Source organism: Lonchura striata, chromosome 5, assembly GCF_046129695.1.
Source record: "Lonchura striata isolate bLonStr1 chromosome 5, bLonStr1.mat, whole genome shotgun sequence".
Lineage (NCBI taxonomy): Eukaryota > Metazoa > Chordata > Aves > Passeriformes > Estrildidae > Lonchura > Lonchura striata.
In genome coordinates, this window is record NC_134607.1 from 66,803,817 (window position 1) to 66,830,579 (window position 26,763).

Here is a 26,763-nt window from a genome sequence, read left to right on the forward strand (position 1 = left end):
GTTCACCCTAAAAACTTGTCCTCGGCAGAGATGCCAAAGCCTCAAAAGACATCACACAGGGAAAATACTCTGGTTTCTTTGGAGAATCAGAAACAGCAGCTGACAGGATCTAGGTAAAGCAGTCCTGCCAAGGGGATCAGATCACAGGTGCCCCAAAGAGGTGGAACACTATACCAGACAGGCATCAGGGTTTTCACTTTCTTGAACTAGATCCTAGTATTGATAAGAATTTCCTCTGGATTTGTCAATATTCTTGACTCTGCAAAAAATTGCAATGAAACTATGAGGCGAGTCTTCAGCTTTGACCATTACTTACTGCACGCTACCCTGGGCTGCTCCATATGGTTCAGAGGTGCCTTTTAGTCCCATTTTTAGCCTGTTTTCCAAAGGCAGTGAGACAGTGACTCTCCATCCCAACTTGCCAACCCTTAGTAATTTCTGACTCATTGGGTGAACTTCAACCAACTTTGACAGAAGAGCAGAGGTAGCAAAAACATTAAGTTCTTACTTATTTTAAGCAAATAAGGATGAATAAAGGAGAAAAAGGAAATTACTGTCTTAATAGATTTTTAATATGGTCCCATATTCTTCTGGAGAAGCAACAGCCCCAGATCCTGTGGCTTTGACTAGTACAGGTTACACAAAACTCTTGGGGAAACCAAATTCTGCTGCTTCACACTTCAGTGCAGGTGAACAATACAGATGAAATCAGTCAAGCCTCGGAAATTTGCTCTGATCTACGCAGGCAGCACAATCAGAAACAGCATTTGCAAATAGACCCACAAAACTCAGGTGGAAAAGACATTTAGATTGGATTATTAGGAAAAAAATTATTCAATGAAAGGCTTGTCAAGCACAGGAACAGACTGCACAGGGAAGTGGTGGAGTCACCATCTCTGGAGGTACTTAGAAGATGTGTAGATGTGGCACCTGGGGACATGGTGGAATTGGCAGTGACAGGTTAATGGTTGGACTCAATGATCTTTGAGGCCTTTTCCAACCTAAATGATTCTAAGATTTCATGTGTTTACGTAAATCCATTTTTATGCATGATTTTCCAGCATGCAGAAAATGAATCATCAATACCCAAAGAGGATGATTATGCTAATGAAACATTAGCATCACCAACCACAACAGATTATCAAGATCTTTCCCTATACTGACAGGTGAAATAAGGCAGATCACTTGTAAGATACAGTAAGGTAATTCTTACCAAATGGCACCAACAGCAACCAAAAAATCCTATAACTGCTCATTAACAGAGCTCACTATTACACCAAAATTGTTCAATGAAACTATTTCTGAAAGCAATTTATTTCCCCCTGTCTTCTACAATATCCTCTGGGGAAAACTCAAGCAGCATCCAGAAGGAATGAAACTTTCAGAGTTTCATTTTAGTTTTTGTCTTTTTTGCCTGTATAGGTCTTAACAGTGCTATAGGAAATCCAAGCTTGGGAAGGAGCAGATTTTTTCTTGGTTGGAAAGCACATCATCCTCATGGAAATATGACAAATGTTCTACAGTATTTTTCTATAGTGCCTGCAAAAGTTTGGCAGAGTCAAACTTTGTGATGACAGGAGAGGCAGTGATTATCTACATTTATATTTGGCTTTGCAGCTGCACCAGTGACCACCTCACACCACAGCTGAGCTACACTGCTGGAAGTGAAAGACAGCAAGGAGTTGTCTACAACCTTGCCAAACTTGGGAACGCAAGGATATGTGGGATTGCATTTTGGGAAAATAAATAAAGAAAAAATAGCCCAGCCCTTTACAAGGAACAGTATAAGCCCTGCAGACAGCACATGAAATTCTGAGTTGTGGAAGCCAGCAGTCTTCAACCTGGACTTTAGGTCTACCTTGCACTGAGAGGATTGTGTCAGTTTGAACAGTTCTGTGATGGCTTGTATACAATATATGTGAAAACAAGGTGGTGAAACCAAAGCCTGAGATCTTATTTCCCCATGGACATACTGGGAAACACACAGGGCAGATTCACCAACAACTATGTAATCCTGGGAAGTGTTCCCAGGGGGGACTGGCAGGAACAAATTAAGTGTCAAGTAGACATGGACGGCTGCCTCTTAACCTCCCTTCTTTCCAACTCCAGCACAGACACCGAGACCTTTACTTGCCCATATCTTTGACAGAATAAATGAGGTGTGATATTTATCCTTCAAGCTGGTCTGCTAACAAGCATGGCTTTCATGTAAAAGGAGATGCACTCAAGGACAAACATAAACAGGGAGGCTTGGTCTGCCTTCAAAAACCTTCTCCCACAGAGGTGCTGCGAGATGCTCAGGGGCTATAATGTGAACTTTCCACAACATAGCAAGGAGTGCTCTAAAGTTTGGTAATGAAAACGCTGTCCACACCACAAAATAATCATTGGGAAGTATTAGCTAGAGACCACTTAGCAAGCAATGACCCAGGGAAAAGCACATATGGATTTGAGATTTGTTGTGCTCATGACACTGATCTTTGAATGGCCCTGATTTTATCCCCTTTTTTTTTTTTTTTTTTTCAGTCTAAATGTGGCTTTCTCAAAGCTGCTTGATCAGAACCCCTTCTGCTTCACAGAACCCAATTTTTAAAGGCATGCAAAATTAGGAGAAATTGTTTAGGAGAAATACACAAAAATGAGAAGCTGAAAAACCCACAAGGAATCTAATAATAATCAGGGCAGAAATATAAACAAAAGGATAAGATACTTCATGCTGTGCAATGGTTCACAGCCATTGTATCAACAAGTTGGTGTTACCTTGGAAACAAGAGATTATCCATACATGCCTCCTCCCAAACAGGAATCCATGAAAGGAGGCAAGCAAAATGGATTTTGAGCCTCCTGGACTTTGCAGTGTTGCCACCCAACTCTGATACCAATTGATCCCAAGCCTAAATATTGATGGAAACTCAGAAGCAGTGCAGAGGTTGCACCATCCTTCATGTAACATCCAAAGAGATGAGGGTGAGTACCTGGTTTGGAGTAACCTGAGTACTCAGGGTGAGTACCTGAGTAACCTGAAGGGTTCTTGTCCTCTCCACCTTGAGATAACACAGCATTTTCCCAAAAAAGTGCAGAAAGATGATTCCCTGCATTTAGTTCAGTGCTCTTGGTCTATCTTGTAGCACAAGACACAGCTCTTTGCTGGGGCTGGGAGCTGCCACCCCAAACGAGCTCTGGCTGTGGCTTCAGCTGGGCATCTCACCCCACTGGGCAGCAGTGAACCTGTGTCCCCCTGGAATAGCTAAATGCTTGGCCTTTGGAAAATTAACTGGCTGGGTTTACAAGCACAGCTATAACAAAAAGGAGAATTCTCTAGGAAGTGTTGAATAGTGAGCAAGTAAAAATTTATACCAAGATATAATCAGTGTCATCTCTCATTACAGAGCTACATTTCAGTTAACCCAAATATCTGGATGCAAGGATTTTTATAAAAGTCATGGTTACACTATATTAAACAAGCTAAGAATAAGTAGGAATAATATCTATTTATTTTCTAAAGAGATTAAACAAAACTAAGGATTTGTGAATCAACTTATCACAAAATTGGTACTTCCCACAATCCAGCTGGCTTGTTGGAATTTGTACAACACCAATGTTGCTGTGCAAGTCCTTTTGCAGCACTCTGAACTGAAATGTAGAGCTAAAAAAACACACTAAGAATTTACAGGACGTTATTCTCCCCACAATGCCAGCACAACTTCTGAGGACATCAGCATGCCTGGGCCCTACTAACAGACAAGGGATCAGCATTTTCCCCAAGGGCTTCCCCTGAGGTATTTAACCCCAGAGCTGCCTCTGTCAGATGCTCCAGGCTTCCCTATGGCACATCTGGCTCTTCTCAGCTGTAATTCATTCCCCTGCCCTGTATGTTCTGCTCTTTTTTTGATGCAATCTCACAAAACCACTCTGGTTTGATTTGGGTGAGACTAGTCACAAAACAATTTAATTCCCAATTTTACAACAACACAGCACATCACAACTAGAGATCTGGTTTTGACCACCCTCCAGGGATTTTGCAGTCTGTAGCATATGAGAAAAATACCTCTTACATATCCAAATTTTTTGGGTTAGGGAACAAAACCAGAGCAAGAAGAGTTGGCAACTTTGATATAAAGGCTTCATTAGGTTTAGTACTTACAACTGCATGACCAGATACAAATGGTTCGGACTCTCATAGATGTCTTCCAGAGCAACTATATTTTCATGCTTGATCCTGAAAAAATACAAGATAAGATAGGATGAAATAGTGATTTTCATTTGTGTTCACATGACTGCAAAGCATAGAGCACTTTTTAGTACTATAATACTTGTCAGTGTTTTATTCAATATCATAAACTTTTTGCAAGGATGTATAGTGATAGAACGCTAAAAACTGAAAGAGGGTAGATTTGGATTAGATACTAGGAAAAGGTTCTTTACTGTGAGGGTGGTGAGGCAGTGGCACAAGTTACCCAAGGAAGTTGCAGATGCCTGATCCCTGGAAGTGTTCAAAGCCAGGCTGGACAGGGCTTTGAGCAACCTAATCTAGTGGAAGGTGTCCCTACCCAAGGCAGAGATAGGAAACAGATTATCCTTGTAGTTTTAGGGCCCTTTCAACAAAAGTAAACAGTCCAAAGTGCTTCACAGCCCAGAATACAGTTATTAATCAAAAAAATTCTTTCAATCATTTCAAAATGTGTAACAGTTAAGTATCTGAGGCATTAGAGGTACACAGTTCCTATATAAATGAAGGTGGTTGGTTGGAGGCTGAATTCTCAGGAGAGCTTTGCTGCAGGGTGCAAGGGAGTGAGAGAGGCAGGGTGCAGGCTGGCAGGGAGAAAGCAGGGATCTGACCCTGTGAAGAAGCTGGCACAGGGAATCAGCAGCCATATGACAGCCCCACACTCCTTCCCATCAAATTCATGCTGCTCTGGTGTTAAGCCTGGTCTTGATGCCCGAATTTCCCTGCAGCATCATTAAGCACTGTGTGCACCAGCTCCAAGAGTCTTCATGGCTTTTTTACATCCCCACCATTCCCACCAAACTACTTGCCAAAACACTGTCTCTAAAGAGAAAAATCATCTCTACAAGCACACATCTAATTAGCTACTTCAGCAAGGCCTCTATGGGTTTGTTCCTTAAATGTTTACAAATAATTTGCAAAGGATATATTTAACTTGTGCAGATCCTGCAGAGACTACCCCAGTGCAAGCCTGGGGCAGAACATTAATTACACCAGTTCCAAACAATATTTTAAGAGCAAGAGAAAGATGGAAAATTCTAAGAAGAGGCCACTCATTAAGCAACAGATGGGTATGTTCAGAAGGAAAGTAAACATGCATTGTCAGCAAATGCAAAACTCTCTACATGTTTCTAGGTTCAAGTAGCTTAATTAAGATGTTTAATCATGTGTCAGGACCTTATCCTCTATGGTGACAAGTGTCCTAACACCTGTGTGATGACGTGGGGAGCAGAAGGTGCATTGTGCCCAGCAGGATCTTTCCCACAAACATGCAGACTAATTCAATTTCCTCCGAATTCACTGGAAATATTATGACTGACCTGAATTTATGCCCATAATCAGTCATCAAAAGCTGTGTTCATGCAAGGACTTTCACACAAAGGAAATTTCATGTCAACAATAAGCAAACTCAAATGTAATACACTGCAGGATGTTTGAGCAACCAACACATGACTTGGCTCTTCACTCTACCTAAATGGCTGGAAAATCCCATGGTACTTTAGCAAAATTTCCAGGTAGATTGCATCACAAATTAAATTCTTAATATTTGCAACAGGAAACCAATAAACCACGCACTTTGCTTTACTCAGCAAATGTTTGGAAGCATTCATTTTGTTGTGCAGGTCTAGTGCTTGGTCCCTTTAAGGGTTAGTTAGGACAAGGGCAGTTTTGCCTTGTTTAGTTTAGTTGAAGGTGTTTTAGAAAAGACATTTCAAGCAATTAGTGATTTTTAATGAAAATCATTATATTTATTTATCCATTTTCCTTTATGCACCACACACATTGACATGATCCTTTGTGATCCTCCTGCCATCACAATGATATTATTTAACACAATCAATCTGCCGTAGAGTTTGAAGCCTCCAGTTTAGTCTGTGGTATGGTTTTCACCATGCATACACTACTGCTTTGCATTCATAATTTTGGAAGACCTCAGAGGTTCCCCAAAGCAGCCTCACCATCACACACCTGATCACCCAAGAGCTCTCAGAGATGCAAAGCTGAGCACCAGGCTGCTGCAAGAGCCTCTCCCCTCCCTGATTTGCAAACCAAATGATTCCACACCCTGTGCTCTGGAGGGAGGGTGGACAAACCTGCTCAGTTCTACAGAGAAGGGAGAGAAAAGGTTTAGTCCCACCCCCACGGGGTCCTCTGTATTAAGCTCATATGTCCCCCTCTGAAATCAGAGGCAGGATGTGAGCATGTGGGAAGACAGCAAATTTGAAGTGCAATCTGGGAGAAGGCAGAAGAAGAAGCTGAATCACCCCCAAAGGACACAAGGATCATCCTTCATAGGGATGATGGCATTTGGAGCATGATGTCCCTTTGGGAGGTGGTGTCTGTACATACCAGCCACCCCAACTGCTGGTGGCTGCTGCACTCCAGGGGCATGATGAGAGGGGAGGAGGCATTTTTCACCCCTTTGACTCAGCCTCCCCAAGACCAGCAAGACCTCAGTCGTGGTGTTATGCAGTGTTTAATATCCCTGGGGAAGTGTACATCACACACCTGCAAATAAAGCAGCTTGTCCTGCACAACTTTTCTCTACTCAGAGAAAATGAGAAGCTACTAAAAGGAAAATGGAATTCAAAGTTAAAAACTCAACAACATGGAGATTACTTTGGGTGAAGCCCACAGTTTAGACAAATTTGGGGGTTGTGTTGCTGGAGCTGGACCAGAGTAGCCATGGGGCTCCCAGCAGAGATCACTGTTGCCAGCATCAGCTCCTCTGCCACTCACTCCAGAAATTCACACAGAAATCCATGTGCTCCTTTTTTCCTTTTAAAGCATGAGCATGCAATCACTTACAACCCTGATACACAATAATTAATCCTTCAAGGATGAGCAATATTCATTTCAATAACACCCTGGGGTTTGGGCAAGCAGGTGTGGCATCATCATAATGTTTCATTGGTACCACAAAGCCCAATGGGGATGGAGCAAATCTGTCCCATTTCTGTGCAAGCAGATCAGCAGTGCCAGACCTGAGGAACAGCAGCCACTCACTCTGGTTTGCAGGGATGCTTGGGTACATCGAGAGCCAAGGAAAGAACTGTGAAGTGGCAGCTACTTGCTGGTCACAGATCAGGAGGGATTTGGGGAATGGGTTAATTAACTCCACTTTTATCCCTTTCTAGGAGCACCAAGCAAGTCTCAAAGGTTCAGAGGATTCATTCTGCTAAGCCTCCAAATGCCTGCACACAGTCCTGCAGAAATACTCACTGGGCTGTCTGATCTACTCAAGACCTGACAGGATTTATTATTCTAAAAGGTGCTGTTCTCATTTTACAGAAGGGGAACCATTGTGCAGAAAAACTACAAGTATTTCTGTAATCACAAGTGAGAATGGAGCAGAGAGGGCCAAGATTCCTCAATCCCAGAGTAATATCTTAATCAAGGGGCCATATTATTTTAATTCCTTCTCCTTTCTACCTCAGTGAGAAAATCTTAACCCCACTTCTCTGCAGACCTTTTCTTCCTTCTGTCTTCCCTCTCCAGACTCCTCCCTTCCCAACATGTGGCTCCCACCCTGCAAAAGATAAATCTGCCTGATTAACTCTGCACAAGCAGCTCATTGATGCTTTTAGGGTATGTGATAGTGCAATATTAGGGCTGTAATACAGGGGACATGGACATGGGCTGGGGTGACAATGTTTGCCTTAAAATGAACATCAAAGCATGGGCTTGCTTAAAGCAAATTAGATCCCATTATGCAAATTGGTATGAACTAAGGAAAATTGCCCTTGCCACTTTTTCAACCTCCTATTCAACACATTTACTATTTTTCCTGATGCTCCTCCCCATCCTGGCAAACCCCACATGCTGCTTGCATCTCCCACATCCAGATGTGTCCCCAAAATCCCTCCATTTGTGGAACAAAGGGCAGGTGCCTCCTCCAGCCTCCACTGCTTTGTTCAATTTCAGGAATATTCTGAGGCCTTTATACAGAAAGAAGTTATCTAGAATTAAAAATACAAATAAAGAGAGGCTAATTATTTTTTAGATTCAGGACTTTTCACCCTACAATTCTCATGTGATGCTGCAATCCATGGAAAAAGAAGAGCAAGATAAATCTAAGAGTGAGAATCAAGGGAATTTAAGTATACAGGGAAAAAAAAAAACAACAAAAAAAACCAAACAAACATAAAGAGGGATTAAACATGGTAAGAAACTTTGAAAAGTTTCATATAAAAAAGAAACTATGAAACTATGAAAAAGAAAGGATGGATTTCCCCTGTTCAGAGCAGCTCTGGGTTGGATGCTGTGCCTCAGGCAGACACAAACCTTGGGGCTCAATGCAACCATACAAAATTATCAAGCTTCCCCTGCAGACTTTCAGCCTATGATTCTGCCATGTGCTTTTACAAAGAGGTCAATGATACAAATGAATGAAGGCAATGTTGTGATCTAGCAATATTTTAACACACAGCCAGCCAAGATTTAAAGGAGCAAATTGAACTGGGCAACCAAGGACTTCAAATGAGTTTTCTGGGCATGGCAGCTGTGCAAACAAGGGCTGACAAAAGAGTGCTTGATCTGCAGCAGAGCCCAAACACACACTGGCCCCCTTTGCTTCCAGTGGAGGCATTGCACGAGAGCATTGATAGGGGAATTGTCATTTATCTCCAACTGCTGCTGCTAAAACACAGAAACTTCCACCTCCAAAGGGGCTGAAACACATCCTTGAGACAAGACCTGACATGACCAGGAGTGACATTTAGCTCTGCTCACCAGTATCTGCAGCACTGGAGTGGTGATGGCATGGCATGGCACCCCAGTGATGCTAAAATCCTCCCTTGCCACTGACTGGCACAGAGACACCATGTTCTACTCACTTCCACCAGAAGTACACAAGCCCCCATAGGTCCAGATCTAGCTCTAATGGACAGTACTCACTTCAGTGTTTGCCACAAAAGTATCTAAAAAGCAATATATTCAATGGGCTTTGGCAGGAGATTGCTTTTAAAAAGCAGGGGATTAAAATTTGGAAGTTGATGTACAATAAGGGCAACCAAATCCTTTAATGGCTGAGCTTTCTGTACATCTCTGCTGGCTCCTGACCATCGCAGAGGCCAAAGAGCTGGCATTAAACCTGCTATGTGCTGCCATGGATCATTAATTAGAAGGGCTGCACTCTGCATAGATAAAAGCAGAGAACCCAGATTTTGCTGTTGCTTTGGCTGCTGATCTGCCAGGAGAGCATGTGAAACACCCAGCTACAAAATACGATAGAATCACTTACATTAATATCTATCATATTTAACACCGAAAACCAGGATCAGTTAGAAGAATATAGTACAAAAACCTTGGGCAAACACGAGATCTGCTTAAGTAGAGCAGGTCCCCCCCACAACAACTCTTTCCAAGTCAGTGTTACATTTGCAAGACGTGACATTTAATGCTGCACCTCCACGAGAAGCACGTGTCATGGGTAAAATGCCACAAGAAAGCAGGAATAATTTTGCAAAAGCCAGAACTAACAAAGCGTGAGTCTGCAAGGATTTGTGGCTTTGAGTAACCAAATGTCTTGGAGAATCAATGTTCTGTTATTCCCACACGTACCCAGAGAGAGTTTTTCCAGCAGCATGAGGGTTGACGAGTTCTCCAGTTGGCCAAGGGAAGTGTTTAAATCACAGCTTCTGCAGTGGAGGGCACTGCAAACTTACCTCTGCTCAGCTGTCTCATTTGTTTGAAATGAGTCAATAATTTCAACAGATAGTAGGATAGTCTCACACATATTCACAGGGAGTGATCAGATCAGATTGCTTTCCACTTGAAAGAAAACTACCAAAAAATCTTCATGATGGCTCAGAAGATGTGGGGATACATGGGAACAAGGCAGCCTGATCTCAAGGAGAAACTGGCAATTCTGCCAAGAGGGCAACAGGGCAGAGTGCAATGGCAGGGGCTGGTATGGGGAAGGAAATTGGTGGCTGTCCTGGAAATGGCTGGCTGGCTGCAGCAGAGCTCTGCCCACCATTGCTGCTCCCAAAAAACATTCCGATACTGATGCTGTGTGTGGGACTTGCACTGCCTTACCTCAGTGTCATTCCTCAATGAGGGCCCCAAAACTGACACCAGGATTGGAGGTGCAGCCTCACCAGTGCAGAGGGACAGCCACTGCCCTGCTCCTGCTGGCCACACTACTGCTGATGTTTGGGGTATGAAAGGAGGGAGGACAGTGTGGTGCCTCACTCATACATGTCTGGTTGATTTTCAGGGGTCCACATTGTGAGAGGTTACCAGATTGATGGCACCAAGTCAACCACCTTCCCTGAAATGGGCACCCCTGGAGACAGCTTCAGAAGAAAGGTGGAAGGTTTAATGACTCTGATATTAATTTCTCCTACTTCATATCCCTCACAATGTCCTCCCACCACAGCCAACAAGAACGTAGTCCAGCAGTGGTGACAGCTTCTGTGGCTTTGGTCCCCACCATCTCAGGGCAGCAGTCTCCCCCTCTCTCACTCACAAGCACACATGCAAATAATGCAAAACTTAGAGAATCCTCAGCTCAGACACAGAGCAGAACAAAACCAGGCAGATGTCAGTTGCTCAGCAAAGGTGGCTCTACAGAGTTTGCAAATCCAAAACATCTGTTTTTACTCTCCCACTACACTTATATTGCAGCTGTTTTTTGAAGTTGTATCCCTAATTTGCCTATCGGAAAGCACTGGAGGAGGATTATTGAATTCAGTACTGAATATTCCCTTGCATTAAAAATAAAACGGAGTTAATTTTTATGACCTGTAACTTAGAAATTGTGCTATGTCCCCATACCAGACAGTGTTTTTTGACCTCCTGTGATCTCCTACCATTGTGATACCTTTTGTTCCCACCCACATTCACATCTTGCCTTGCTTGATCTAACAATTGGGCAAGGGACAGCTAATTCCAGCTCAAAGCCAGATGGTTCAGTGTCCATATGCTGACTGCCTGGCCAAATTAGTTAAATCTCTGAGGCTGGAAGGACAAGGAGTTAAACTTTGGGGTCACACAGGAGCTTCAAAACACAGACTGCTCACAACACAGCAAGGAAATTGATGTCTTCACTAATATTTTTAAGATCTCTACGCTTCTGTCAGGTTAATCTGGTCTGCTTTGGGAAACCAGACAGAAGAGAAAGACCCTGGATGCCCTAGAAGATGATACAGAAAGGTAAACATGAGGGATGAGTCACTTCATAACCTTTCCTCAGCTATGACTGAAGAGGAGATGGTGACAAAAAGCTCCAGTGTTGGTAGCAAGCAACAAGTGGCTCAGAGCAGGTGCCTCAAGGAAGTAGGAACAGTCAAAATTCAGAAGAGATGTGGCCACCAAAAGACCTACTTCCATTAGCCTTAGAAGACAGTGATGACTTTGAAATTAACATAGTTTCCAGTATAGTTTTTTCACACTTTAACACTTCAATTAGGCATGTAATATTCTGTATGCAAAGCAGTGGGCCAGGATGGGATTTGTCCTGATCCAGTGTCCTAGCAGGATTGTCTCATGATTATACAACTTGACATCTCTCCATTTAATTTTCCAGATCCTACCCATCACCTCTATAGTCTCCTGTTTCTCAGGAGTGATGACCCAGAAGTATTTCCATCCATTTCCATGGTCTTTCTTCCCTAGCATTGCATTCTTCTATAGCAAATCCCAGCCTGATGTATCACATGCATAAAATGTTCCCATGAGATTTTGCAGTGATAAAGTCAAGATGGAGACATTCCACGGGTGGAAACCTGAGCTCTGTAGTTATTCAACTGTAGCACTAACTGGCTGTGACAAAACCTATCCACAACGCCCTGACATTTCTGATCCCTGCCCTATCTCAAGTTATGCTTCCTAGTGAGGTCACAAGAGAGCTCAGACAAAAGCTGAACATTTTCAGCACAGATTCATAGGTTTTCACCAGGCACTGGTGGAATTTTATACCCTCCCAGGAACATAGCAAATTAATTTAGGTACCTTGAGGATAACCATGAGTGATTCCTGCATCACCCACACCTGGAGTTAGGTGCTGACCTTGTGCTCACTTGTCTCAAGAATTTTCAGGTGAATGCTGCTCAGCAGCCATTCAAGGGAAAGAAATTCAAGGTCTGGGTCTCCTATTACTAAAACTTGCAACTCTAGTGTGAAGACTAGGTCCAAAAAAAACTTTTGGAATGCTTGTATTCCTGCCAATCTGGCAGCCCATTCAAGGCAACAGCAATATCCCCGTGTCAGTGCCATTTCAGGAATATCCCTGACTTCCACAAGAAGCAGACAAACCATGAGAATGAGTTTCCAATTGGTGAATCCCAACTGGCAGCAATAAAAAAGGCTTGCAAAGCTTGAGCAGAAGCCTCCAGGCTGTTTAATGTGAAACACATCAAAACAAATCTTAATGATTAATTAATCATTAAAGGTGAAAACTATAAAAGCAGTGTCTGCAAGGATTTATCTCAGACAAAAACAGTGTACCATGCTTTAGTTCTTGGCAGCAGCCCTGTTTTTGCAGTGTGGAGGACTGTGGATTTACATGTGCAGCCAGTAATTGGGATGATTCCCACTCCCTTGCCTGGGAGACTGAGGAGCCACGTGCAGCTAAAGGTGAGCACTCCTGGGCTGAGGTGGGCTGCTCTGGAGGTGTTTCACAACCATGAAAGCACATTCTGCTTGCAAAACCCATGAAAAACAGGAAGACTGACACTCTTGGGAGGGTGATCTGGCTGCAGTCAGAGCAACTATCCTTGTACATTGCCTCACAAAATGAGAAGATCTTCTTGGTTTCCAGTGAATGAAGAGCTGAATAACTGGTGTGACTGTGTGGCCTCCTGGCTCTGAGATGAGTGCAGGGTGTGCACATCCTCTCAGTTCTAGCTGAAACCTGGCAGAGACACTCCACCTCTGAACAGAAAGCCCTGCCACCCGTGAAATACCCATTTGACACAGACACAGGGGTGTTGTTGTCTACTGTTATCTCCTCCACTGGTTTGATTACATACTAATGAAGGGTGAATGCTGTAACACCCACTCACCTGCATAGGTGAGTTACACAGGAGTATGGAAAAATGCCTATTCAGACAAGCACACAGTTGAAAGATATAACAAAGCCAGGTATTTTATTCCACCATATGGGGACCAAATGTAGCTGTCACCCAGATGTGACAGAGCTGGGACTCCCAGCTGTGACTTTTACAGCATCTTTATCTGCTGGGTTACAATAGAAGCTAATATATATGGGTGAGGTGGAGCTGAACTGCTCCAGGACAAGTAACAGCACAAAGGCAGAGATGGTTTATGTACCCAGAAAACCAAAAAGACACTTTGTCTCACAGAAGGAAGCAGGGCTATGCTCTACAGTCACATCCAAAGAGGTTTATGCCTCAAAACCACATTTTCTCCACAAGAGAAGCAGAAAAGAAAACGAGCAACCAAGCACAAATGACATCCTGAACATAAATTTCTTGTTCCTCAATGAAGCTGAGTCGTCCTCTGTGTGCTCATCTCTGCTGATTGTTGCTGGGCAGCCTAGAAAATCACAAGCTTTGATTGAGACTCATCAGACTGGGTGTGCATGTGACAATTAAAGCAGATTACAGCTCCTCAGTGCCATGCCAGTGGCCAACAGTGTCACACTTGCCCAGCTGCAGGTGTCTCCTGCAAATGCCCTCCAAAATGGGTCAGAGACCCTGTGTGTGCAGGGGGTACAGTAATAGTCACTTTGCCTCCCCTAGCAGGTGTGAGTTTGGGTTTTGATGAGGTCTTGGTGTCACTGGGGCCACTGTGCATGAGCAGTGCTTGCCTGCACCCTGCCCCCCTGGCTGGCCCAGGGCCACCCGTGCAGGGAGCAGGGAAGCCTGGCAGACTGGGATGCTGGAGAACAGCTCTCCTGGGGCTCCTGGGCAATCCTGCTGGCATGCAGGCAGTGGCTCTGACTCAAGTACTCAGTCTGCTGGGACAAGCCACATGACAAACTCAGCAGCAGCAACCTGTCAGAAAACGCCCTCCTTCCCACCAGGCTACTGGGAAGCCAATTTATTCTATTTATTGAGACAGGAGGATAAGTAAGAGGCTAGGCAGGTTTCCACATTTCATCATCACTGTATTAGGACACTCCTACACAGAAGACTGCTCCCCCAGTTGCCTGTGGGAAGTGCCAATAGCCCTTGGGTGAGTCACAAACACCCTGCACCATTAAAGTGGGAGAGCTCTGCAGAGCGGGGGATTGATCTCAGAGGACAGACCTTGCCACTCCACGTTCATTATGAGCTCCTGTCCTCAATCACAGAGCGTGGAAAGCCAAACTGAAAGGCAGGTCCACATCTCCTGACACTTGTGTGAAAGCAGTGGGACTCCTGGAAGTGTCAGCACAGACAGAGGGCACACGGCTCCAGCTCCATAACTGAGCCTGCCATTTCAAAGCCAGACTGAAGGCTACTGATCTTCAAGGCTGGTTTATTTCCAATCTTCCCAGATCCTAGGGACAAAGAAAAAAATCTTCCACTTCCACTGCTATTTGGTTTGTTTTGCATGTGGTCTTCAGGAAAGTAGCAGTGGGAGAGAATAGGAAAAAGCCCTACCAGCAATGGGCAGAATTAATAACAGAACAATTCAGCTGGGCCAAATCTTGGAATCTTTAATCAGGCAAGGCTGCTGGAGGCCTCACTTGGCTGGATTCACATATTGGCAGCATCACTATAGAGTCCAAAGTAGACTTGAACTCAATACATCAAGTGGCAGGAAAGTCATTTAACCAGAACAATATAATTAGCAGAAATCTGTGTTAATAAGGACGCATTTTGCTTGTGTATAACAGCTAATTGGTTTTTAACCAGGTGAGAATAAGTTTGAGGAACTTAATCTCCCCAGTTTTACAAAGGATATCATACAGGGGTTCTAATTAAAAATTAAATAGTGAAGTTCATTTATTCCTGCTACCTGTATCAGCGTGGAGCACAGGGACCCTATGTATAGATTTCTATTTTTAGGAGAGAGAAACCTGGATTCACAACCATCCCCAGAGTGCCTTTGGAGAGGTAACAGAGGAGTTTAAACCAGGAACCGGCTCTATACTTGCAGCCACTTGCCCAGAAAAGCAGACTATAAGTTGCAGTTCCCTCTTTTCTTATGGCATGTAAATATAATTTAAAAAAACACTCACTCAGTAGCCAAGGACCAGACTTCTAAAGATTATTAGGTACGATATGATGCAAGTAGCTTCCTACAGTAACTAAGCATCAAAGTGCTTTCAAACTTCCTCCAGGGTGTCTTCAGACAGCTAAATATATTAAAAATATATATCTAAAAGATTTTTAAAGGTGATATAAGCTCTGAAGGGCTGGAAGATTGGAATCTTTCCAGAGTTTTGAATCCCTAATAACCACTGCAGAAAGAATTTATGTTTTTAAAATATGTCACTGTGGCACTGTCCTGCAACAGAGCTTGGAGGTTAACAACACCAATATTTCAGACAGCAACAAGCACAATATTAATGTCATAAGCAGCAATTAGTGTTAAAAGACAGCAAATCCTTCATGTAAAATAAATGCATGTCTAGCTGTGGGAACAGTAGGGCTAAAGAGCAATATTGCAATGACATGTGGTTATTTTTCCATTATTCTAGCTAGGTTTTACCACTGCCCACTGACTTTTTGCAAGTCATCATGAAGCAGAAATGGGAATAAAAATACTTTGAAAGCAGGAATTAATAAATGTACTTCAAAGGACATTGATAACAAAATTTGTCTTTGCCAATTCCTTGTTTTCATTCATGCCATTAAGAAGAAATCAGTATGAAAAAGTGGGTTGTTTCATGGCATTCAGGAAAATGTTTTCTAACCAACTGGCTTATAAACTACAATTCTATAGATTTCTAATATTTTATGCAGCCAAGTCACACATACAAGTCACACGTGGTGACTCATTTTTTCCTAAGCAATACATCCAATTAATTCAAGGTATTTAGAATGAAAGGTAGCTATTAGATGAAGGCTAAAATAAATGGTATTAAATGCAGCCTTGCTGTTGATGGACACAGGACATTCTGGTAACATCCCCTTCTCTGCTGTGCTAAAAGCTGTGCTGCTCCCCATGAATAAAGCTGAATTAATAAATGAAAGCTGTATCCTGCTTAAAGAGCATCTGCCAACAGAGCTTGTCAGGATGAGGCTGGAAGACCCCTAGGACACCAAGTACATTTTGTTTCACAGTTTTGATCTGGGTGGAGCATGTATGTGGGGAGAAGGTATTGTCCAGCTCAGCCTTTGAGGTGATTAAATGCCTGGCTTCTCCCAGAAAAAAAAAAAAAAAAAAATAGTTACAAAGCAATGGGTGTGATTTTATAGCATTCACTCCTGCCTATTGTCTGCTTAATTGGAGTGATGCAGTCATTTATGATACATCATGAAACAGTCATCAGCCTTTTCTTTTTTATCACTACCTCAGCTTTATGTGGCATCAATAAATCCAATGCCTTGTCACAAATTGCAAGTGTATCAGTGCTTCATAGATGCTGAGCACAACAAATAGAAAATGCTGGGAAAGTAGTTGGTGATGTGATTAGCATCACAAACTGATGAGGTTAGAAGTTCATTTCTAGATGAATGTACACATTCTCATGGGTCTTATCATCTGTGATCTGGTGATTTCTCAAGAGCTGGATTTGGAATAAAATTTACAGAATGTCTCAATTCCGAATGCAACACAAATGCAGGCACAGATGTTCCTATACAATTCCTAATTTGTGCTTTAGCTTAAAGCCTAGAATTGCCCAGGTCCTTATCAATTATGTGTCTTATGTGTCACACTCTCCTGCACAGTGACCCTTGAAGTTCAAATCCAAACTGCATCAGAGTACCAACCTGACCAGCATCCTGTCCTAGTCTTTTTGCCCTGTTGTATTGCTCTATCCATCTAGTTATACTTCAACTTGTGAATTACTGCATTATCAGGTTACTCGGTGTTCTGGTGGGATTTTAAAATAACAACAAATTTGATGCAAATAATTATTTCCTCCAGCCAGGAGGGCATTTGTGTGCTCTCAACAGGACAATAAGAGGGAGGAAGCTACCTGCTGAGCTAATGCTGTGGCTCTGAGTTTCCATTAACCTTCTAACTTCAGCCATTTTTCATTATGAAATCATGAACTTCAAACCAAGCACACAGAAAAATGTACATTTCTCCCTACTCACATAGCTCTGAAGTATGACTGGAAATGCTGTTTACACATTTAAAAAAAATCCACCTTTGACCTAGGAACAAAAGCTGCAGTTTGCAAAGCCAATGGAATTTGTTTAAGAAGTTTTGAGGATTTCCAAGGGGGCTGGAATTAGCCTGGAAACATGCTCAGGCTGGCACCAGCTACCAGCAAACACTGGTAAAAATACTCTGGAAATGTTTAGGGGAAAATAAACATGAATCCATATGCCCAAAATACATTTGGGCTTCCGTGTGTGGTTTCATGCCAACTAATGGGCACATTGAGAGGTGCAAACTTACTGCCAAGAAACCAGCCAGAAATCTTCAGAGGCACAAGACACCAAGGAATGTCCCTCTGACACCTTTTTTGTCTTTCTGAAAGTTATAACCAAGTGGAAGAAGTCATTGGAATAGGCAGGAAAGTGTCAGTTTTTACTCCAAAGACACAAAACTGCAGATATTTAGAGGATAAAATAATCAAACCTCATGTCTTTATTCACACCTGAGCTGGACCACACAATGCTGGTGTCAGAGCTCTGAGCTGGTTCTGGTGACACCATAATGAATGAGTCAAGCAGATTCCCCAAGGGGCAGGCAGGTTTCAGTGGCCTCAAACCAGGCCTGTAATACCAGGCAAGTCCCACTGGTTGAAATCCAATGTACAAAATCTGAGCAGTTCATATTGCATCAGTCACACATGTGCTCAGCTCAGACACAATTCACTGTTAACATTTGGATTAACAGACTGTTGAGCTGAGCTTTGCAAACTCCATACCAGATACAGGTGGGGCAGGTGAGCCTCTGTTTCTAAAATGTCATTTTGCTTTTGACAGACATAAACACACTCCTGAGTAGATAACAAGAGTTATCACATCTCACAGTACTTAATCACACAGTGTGAACAGTTAAAACACTTAATCTCACATTAGCCTAATTGTTACTCAGTGTCTCCTGCTTTGTCTGCATTTCTGGTTTTGTTTCTGTGTCTTATTTTCTCCTCTGCTTTGAGCTGCTTTCCCCCCACCATCCATTTACTCTTTGTCAGAAGCCCACCTGAAGGTGGGAAGCTCTTTTCCTCCCCATGCCAGCTGTCATCTCTGTGGCTGCTGCTTGCACCAGCCATGCTGTGCAGTGACAGCAGGTCACAGTTTACAAAGACCTGTGTCTCCATTTGTGCTGTCTGTGGGACCCTGCTCAGGGGAGCAGTCAGGAAGAAAATAAAGAGAAGGGAAGAGTCACAAACATGCAATTTCAGTGACTGCAATCTCTTCCTCTCTGGCTTTTTTCATTCCCTCACACTGTAGAGCACATCTCCCGGTCTGTGTTTTTGACTGGCCACATCTATGCACTATTTATTCACTGCCTATTCTCTGGACATGATACTTTCATGAGTAGTTTTAAGGACCTTCTTAGCCTATTCTCATCTTATCTATTGCTCCTCCTGACCCTTGAATCCTGCACTGCTGGTGCCACTGTCACTAGGAAGGGGGGACAAGCCCTCAGACCAGGAGTCTCTGTAGCCCGGTGGCAGCAGCAAAGGCAGCAGTTAATGGGACCTGTGAGCTGCCAGGAGTCTCAGAAGGAAGGGAGGGCACAGCCACAAGCAGGAAGCCCCTCTCAGCTGGCAGCCACCTCCAGCAAGGACAAGGATGAAGTGCCCAGAGGTAGATCTCTCAGCTCCAGAGTGGGACAGGAGCTCCAGCACTACCTTTGCCCATTTCTGTGCATATTCCATCCAATGTTCTGACTTTCTGGAGGTGCTGCTCTCAGCTCACTCTGCAGATCATTTCCTCAGGCCTTGGAACCCATGAAAGCAATCCTAACCTGGCTCTCAGGGTTTCCTTTTCCTTCCAAATAACAATTCTACAATTTGAAGGTGGGACTTGGCCAAAGAGCTCTGCAGATAAACAACTTCCATCTCTTTTTTTTTTTTTTTTTGTCAAAATAACTGTCCTCTTCGGAGGAAGAACAAAAATGTCTAATAGCCCAAAGGAACTCAACTTTCAGTAGATTAAAGTAAAAGTGGCCCTTGAAAGTGGAAAAAATCACCCAGGGAAGGGCCCTCAGCCTGAGAAAGGACTGAGACCTCTCTCTCTCAGCACTGACTGAGAGGGATTTGCCAGCTGGGAACAGAGCAACCTGAGGATGTGCTAACCCAGCAGACCAAGAGCACAGCTCCTTTTGAAAACCTCCCCATCTTGCAGAAACCCTGGGGAAGGGATCTGTCTTCTGAAATTACTGTCAGCTGCCTCCCAGGATGAATCCGCCCTCTGTGCAAGATCCTTCCTAGTTCTAGATTTCGTCTGGATGCATGTCTACTGAGGATGTCAGCTATGAAAAGCATTTCTAAAGATGGTCAGAAAAAAGCTATAACACAACTCTCCATCAAATAATGCTAACCTCTTTCAGGACTAAGACATCTCCTTGTTTGCCCAGGTTACCCACAAAAATACTAGAAAGAAATTTCAAACAGAGAAATCTAAAATTAGCTACCAAACTTCAAGCAGGTATGTGTGTGATCTGTGTTTTATAACCCCAAAAGCAAAGTGATTAACACCTCTGTTGAATTTGCCAGAAACTGGCAATCCCTCATCCAGTTGGTGCATTACTCAGACATTTTGGTGATGGTTTGCAGTGTGAAACAAGACAGATTTGTGCACACCCTCTCTTCTCATGGCAGTCCCTTGACTACATTAATCCTCCATTCCAAACAGGATTTACTTTTCATCATTTTATAAACAGGCTGAGTGGTGTTAAAGATGAAATGTCCATCCACAGCAGGGCGTGAGGCCAGCAGCTGAAATCAAGAGGCCATTATACTCACTGAGCTTCAAATCATGATCCAGAGCTGATGAAGAAAGGTTTATTTCCCTGTCCCTCAGCAGGACCATCTGCTCCCATCTCAAGAAATCTCACAGCCTGACTTTATTGGTCAAATATTCATGGGTTTCTACCACAGAAACCCATGATGTTCAGGTGAATGACCTTGAAATGCCTCGACTGTTACAAATTTTACAATATCAATGCATTTTTTAATACTAAAGCATATTTTAAATAATTTCTAAGGATTCAGTATGATTAAGTACACTGTTAGATAAAGAAGATCCCTCCCATGTGTAGTGCCAATGGTGATACCATCTTTCATCCAGTGAAAAACCAAGCAATATCGTCCTTTGTAGGGATCCATTGCTCACATAAACCTGATAAGATGGTACAACAACTATTTTAAGACATTTTAACAGAAAATATGCCTTTATTTCTCATAATCAGAAGCTTCCAGGTCTTCTGGCTGATCCACATAAAAAAAACCCGACTTTAAGGATCCCATTGTCACTGTCTGCAAGCTGCTCAATCTAATTGCTGGTTATATCCAGTTAGATTTTATTTCAGAAATAACCTTAGTGAAGTAAAAAAAAAAAAAAATAAACAAATGTAAAACTACTGCAACTAGGAAGATTTTCAGAGCCCAATTCTTGAAACGAGGTATTGTAAGATCATTTAAAAGGAAGGTGATACAGTACTTCTTTGTGGTAACATTTATTATTTGTTTAACTAAAGGTCAGCAAAAATAATAAAAAATCTGTTGTCTCAGTGACCACAAAGGCAGATTTCAGGCCTGGGAATCTGCTCTACTTTAGAAGAAATAAATTTATGTCAACAACCAGGACATTTTGCCAAACAGCTCTTCCACTTCTCCCACCTCTCTCTAGGCTGAAGGCTCTTGGCCAAACCCTCTTGCCCCATAGCTCCAGCATGCAGATTCCTTGTTTTCCTGACACCTTCACACAAATGGTCTTCCACTTCTGGCACCTCTCAGCTTTATTTTTTTTTTTCCTGTAGACACTAAGTGTGGGAAATACTCCTTATTTCTCAATAGCTCTATGACAAACAAGAGAACAGGCTGAAACCTGGAGCCCACCCAGCTTGAAAGCCTTCCTCCCAGCACCTGCTTCTGGTGGAGATTCCTTCACAGCACCATTCCCCACCTATCTCATTCTCACCCCAAAACCAGGGGTATCAGATCTGTAGCAGCCCCTTTGGTACTGCTTTTAATTTTGAGAAATCTTAGCTTTGCCAGTCTACTGAGAGCTGAGGAAATGTGTATTTCTCCACTAAGAGCCCCCTCTACTCCTTGTTTATTCGAGGACATTTTCTCCCATAGTGCCTTATCTTTGCCATTGTTTCATGGTCTAATTACTTCCCTTCTGAGAACTTAATTTAATTTATCTCCTTGGAGTCAGGCAGGATCATATCAAATATGTAAACTCAGCTGGGCATGACATTCATACAAACAACAGCTCCGCCTGCATACAATTCCTGCCCTATCACAAGCAATCCCACTTAGAAAAGGGAAAGAGCATTTGTGAAAGTCACCATTTATTGCCATTATTGCAGCAATCTTGTACTGTGCAAACTCAAGCTACTGCTCGCCAAAGCATGCTGCAGTTTCCTCTGAGGAAATCAAAATATTTTCAGATGAAGAATAAATAATCAGCTTGGAAAGCCCTGAACAAAGAAGCCTCTGACTGAATTCTAATGGAAGGAAATGGTTTAAACAATGTTTGTTTTCTGAAATGTTAACAGGTTTCTGGTGGCGATCTGTACTGATCCATACTGTGCAATATAGCTGAAAATGGCCTTTTCCCACAACTTCTCTGCTCTTTACATTCTTGTGCTCTTTGCTGGGTGTCTCTCCAGGTTGGTACCTCAAGTGTTGCTATGTTTGGCCCATTCCTGGATATGCTGCCAGGATGTTGTGGCTGCAGTCAGCGGTAACATTCCACATGTTTTGTTAAAACATGGAAGAACAAATCTGATGAGATGGACTTCAAATGAAATCTTTATTCTCTCTCTGTCATTAGTATGGACTGTGGAGATCTTGCATGTTGGGATGCTGTCTAATGGTTGCTTTCTCCAAGCAGGTCATTTTCCTCTTGGAGTGTGAGGAGGAGGGGTTAATGTACACAACATGCATAACAGAAGTGACTGAAAAGGTCCATACAAATAGAAGGAAAACAGCCTTAATCTAGATAACTAGAAGGAAATTTCATTTAATTATATAGCCAACTTTTGACTAAATTGTTTCAGATTTTTTTTTAAAAATGAATGCATAAAGAGCATTTTGGAAATTCTTAAGAGACATTTAATAAATAATTCAGAGTAATTATAATCATAGTCTCAAACACGCTGAATGGGAGATCTTCTAACTCAACTAGTCAACACATGGAGTGAAAAAGTGAGCTCAAATTGAAGCTGCTGCTGTTATCATCCCCACAGAGAAGAGCAGAGAACGCTGTTGCCCAGGGGCTGTAACTCACTCAGCACTGGTGGCACGGTAAAGGTAGGGGAGGGCAGCTTCAAAACACACACAAGTGTTTAGCAAGTGCCAACTCGTCTAATGGTCTGCCACTGAAAGCAGACTGGCTTCACTTCCACCTCACACTACAGAAATCAAAACAGCCTATTTGAAAATAAATATGTCATCTTTGAGGCCAATTAAATTTTGGATGCTGTGACCAGTGGAAGGATAGAGGATATAGAAGTTTGGCTTCGTAATTAAAGCTGACTGCAATCTAAATTACAAAGAGATTTTGGCTTGTCTTGATTGCACATCCCTCAAGATAAAACTCTAATGACTGCCTGATCTGGAACTCCCTCTGTACCTCGTGTGTGGCTGTCAGGGGAGTGTTACAATCCCGCCTGCAGAGATGGGCTGCTCCAATTTAGGCTGTAGTGTCTCCTGTCTTTACCTTGACAGGAGAGCCCTGTTCAAACCCCAGATGACATTACAAGTGCTCACCTGTTAAAATATGCATGGGAAAAAGGAAATAATAAAAGCAAAAATCATAAAGCAGAGGCCAACTGATGAGCAAAACACTGTTTTTGCAAATTGGGCAGACACTGATTCCTGAGATGAGTATCTTTCCTAGGAAATATCACACCCAAGGTCTTACTAAATTCAAGGCAAGCAGAGCAGCATGCCAAGCATAAAGACAAGTTGTTACAATTTCAGGACATTTTTTTCATGCCAATGCCAGTTTAACATGTGTCCCACCCTATAAAATTATTTTCTATTGCTTCTTCCTATGTGATACCACCTTTAAAACAGTAATTAGAGGACGTGTTTGTTTAGAGGAACACAAATTACTGCCTTGCTTCAGGCAAGGGCCTGCTTAGCATGTCAAGTTATCCTGGAACCAGAATAAAATCATCAGTGAAAAATAAATATTCTGTGTACAGTTTCATACAGAATGTAACACCTCCCTCCAAGGTGCTCATGCATCATTTAGTGCTTAACACATTCCCAAGAAGCAGGAAATAACTCAGACAAGCATCAGCACTTAACCATTTGAGGGCAGGAATCCTACTGCAGTGATGTCTTGAGCAAGGTGGGACCATTTCCAGTTCCCAGAAAGGAAACAAAAAGACTTGGTGTCCCCACCTTGACTCCAGGTGAGCATAATTTGCCTTGCCCATCTGAGCAAAGAGCTCACAAGAAACTGGGCTCAGTGCCTGGTTTCATTCTCACCGTGGGTCAATCAAACACCCGTGTGCTGCATCTCACAACAGCATTTCAGCCTGTGCTGGTCCCCTGCTCTCAAGGGCATCCAAGAACAGGTTTTAGTATTAATCAAAGGTATTCATACACTAAGTTAAGCTTATCCTTTCCCAAGGAGCATCTGCTTTTTGACCAGACAGTTATTTCAGCAACTGCAGTCAGTCACAAAAGGTTTGGCAGGTACAAGGAGAAGAGACAAAGGGTATCTCAACAACTCACTCAGCACTCTGGATGAGCTTTCTGCAGGTGAGCAGGGGGACACACAGTATGTGTTTGGCAAAGTAATGTGTTTTTTTCTATAGGAATTACTATCAAAGGTTATTAGTCCAGGGTGGGCCCTCAATCACCACCACAACCCCTAGCAACACCCATGTTGTTGCCACCATCAGATTAGCTAAAAGACCTATTTCTTCATCGATGCTTTTCTCATAGACATTAGTAAAACACTTCCACCTCTTCACTGGCAGAGAAGGATTTTTTTGTACTTCATTGTTTGTAGTTTTGTAAACACAGTGCCAGGATACCATGGTGAGAGATAGCTACGAACTATGATGCTTAAAGATACTCCTTTGAGGCTAGAACTGCACTCCCAAATGGGTTTAGAATATGGTCCATACCACAGTGCCCATCATTTCACAGAACCATAGAATCATTATGGGAAAGACCTCTAGGATCACCAAATCGAACTATTGGCCATGTTCACCACTAAACCATGTCCTCAAGCGCTATATTTTTATGGTTTTTGAACACTTCCAGGGATGGTGATCAATGACAGCTTGCATGTGGCTTTTCTGTTTATAGTAGACAAGTCAGTTGTGTGACGAACACCAAGAAAGGCATGCAAAAATACTGGAGTTCTTTGTGGGAACTCCACAAACTCCACTCAACACACCCAGTCCTACTGAAATAATCTGGGTTAGAAAAGAATTGCCAGCCAGAGACTGGGCAAGAAGGTGTTAAGGTAGCTGGCGGGCAGAGACAGCTAGGAAATGGCTTAGCCTTTCCTAAGTCAGAAATACCACACGCAGATTACAGAAATCAGTGTTGTCTCCTCGCTGGAGGATGTCTCCTCAGGGCTTTCTTTTCAAGCAGACCGAACCACAGTAAAGGTCATCACCATTTACAGACAAATCTATTTTGCAATACATGGAGCACACTGTGCCTCACACACAAACCTCGCTGCCTCAGATCGACACAAATCCTCGTGGGCATCTCCCTGCAGAGCAGGGGACAGGAGGAGCTCAGTCAAGCAGCAGATTTGCCATCCCTGCATCATGCACACGTGGCAAAACAGACCTGGGTTAGCTGGTGGTGCAAACACCTGAGGTCCCACCGTTCTGCAGCCTGAGGGCTCATTCATCCCTGTTTGAATTTGTTTTGACTCAGGCAACGGACACTGGGGAGGTTCAAGCTCTTGTGCAAATCTTTCTTCAGCCATGACCACAGCCTTACTTCTGCCACAAGTCTCAAACTCATATGGATGCACCTCTGACAATATTTGGAAATGGCTTCCTTGAGTGCAAGGATGATCTGGCACATACCTTTTACTTGACTGTTTATAGCTTTTAGAGCTTACCTGCAAAACTCCTCTGTCTATGAAATACTAAAGGCAAATTTGAACAAGCTGTAAGTTTGCAAGGGGGTTCACAGTTCCCGTTCAAATCCTTGGCATTTGTGATCACTTTCAGATTTTTTTTTCTATTTTAAGTGAGAAGTGCAAAAATATGCAGCAGGAATTAACTGTTTGGGAACATCTTCAGCATCCAAGTTGAAGAAAAGTGCTTTCTTGAATCTTCTCATCTTGCTCCATTCCTTCTCCATTTCTACTTTCTCCTGGATTACTCAATCTCAAAAGCATCCACGTAGCCCTGTGTCATGCTTAAATATAATTTCTGTTTGGAGTGATGTGTGAGTGTTGTGTTTCCAAGGGAAGGGGGATTACCACAACTGTAATGATCCCAAGCAAGGAGCATTTTGGGTCTGTTACAGGTCAAAAACTCCTATTAGCAGAGCTATGGAAAAGCTTCTGGTCCCACCTCAGCAGAGTCGATGCAGCTTCTTTGATCAGCAGTACAATTCCTCACCATTATCAAAAGTAAAGAGGAGAAACTGTGAGGAAAGTTGTTTACAAAACAGCAAGACCAACTGCTCACGATGTTCCACTTTATTTTTAATACAAGGAGAAGCAAAGCACTGCAAAGCAATTTTTAATTCACTGCTTTCTCCCAGTACTTTTGGCTTTGTACAACAGTGCCAAGTACTGATATTTATATAACTCAGTAATGGTTATTATTTTTCTTCAAAAATGTTATTTCAGTGTGGCTATGCCATCACCCAACCAACCCTGAAACACGTGTGGCTTCAGGAGGAGTCTCAGAGAAGAGATGGTCTTTCAAGACCTTCAAACGAAAAGTTTAGTCTGGAATAGGCTCAGAAAATAAATATTTTCTGAGCTTCTTCCTCCACTCTGGAGAAGGGAAACCATGGCCAGGACCAAGCACAAACCCACAGACACCAACACTCTCAGTGGCACCAAATCCCTTAACACCATCTTCTCCCTTGTAGAGTGGCCACAGCCCAGCAACAGGCAAGGACTGACTGAGACTCCTGTGATGCCAATTAAAAGTTATGTGAGCTCAAGTATTTACTTGAAAAGAAAAGTCAATATAGAGGGATTTCCTGAAAAAGCATACTCAATACTAATTCCTTCACAATGCTATTCCTATGGAGGTGCTTTAATACGCCACAGTTGGCTTCTGCTTTCTCCTGTTATTTTATTTTGGTTTTTTTTTTTCATTCCTTCACA

The 26,763-nt window shown here is 42.8% G+C and overlaps 1 protein-coding gene across 3 annotated transcripts in view; it reads right to left on the reverse strand.

The window, feature by feature from the left end:
- Window positions 1–26,763, reverse strand: part of CAMK1D (calcium/calmodulin dependent protein kinase ID) — a 206,940-nt gene that overhangs the window by 77,299 nt on the left and 102,878 nt on the right. For all 3 annotated transcript variants that reach the window (XM_021530986.3, XM_021530985.3, XM_021530987.3), the window contains exon 3: window positions 4,145–4,219. In XM_021530986.3, the coding sequence (XP_021386661.1) occupies window positions 4,145–4,219 (75 nt within the window). The remainder of the gene's footprint in view (window positions 1–4,144; window positions 4,220–26,763) is intronic.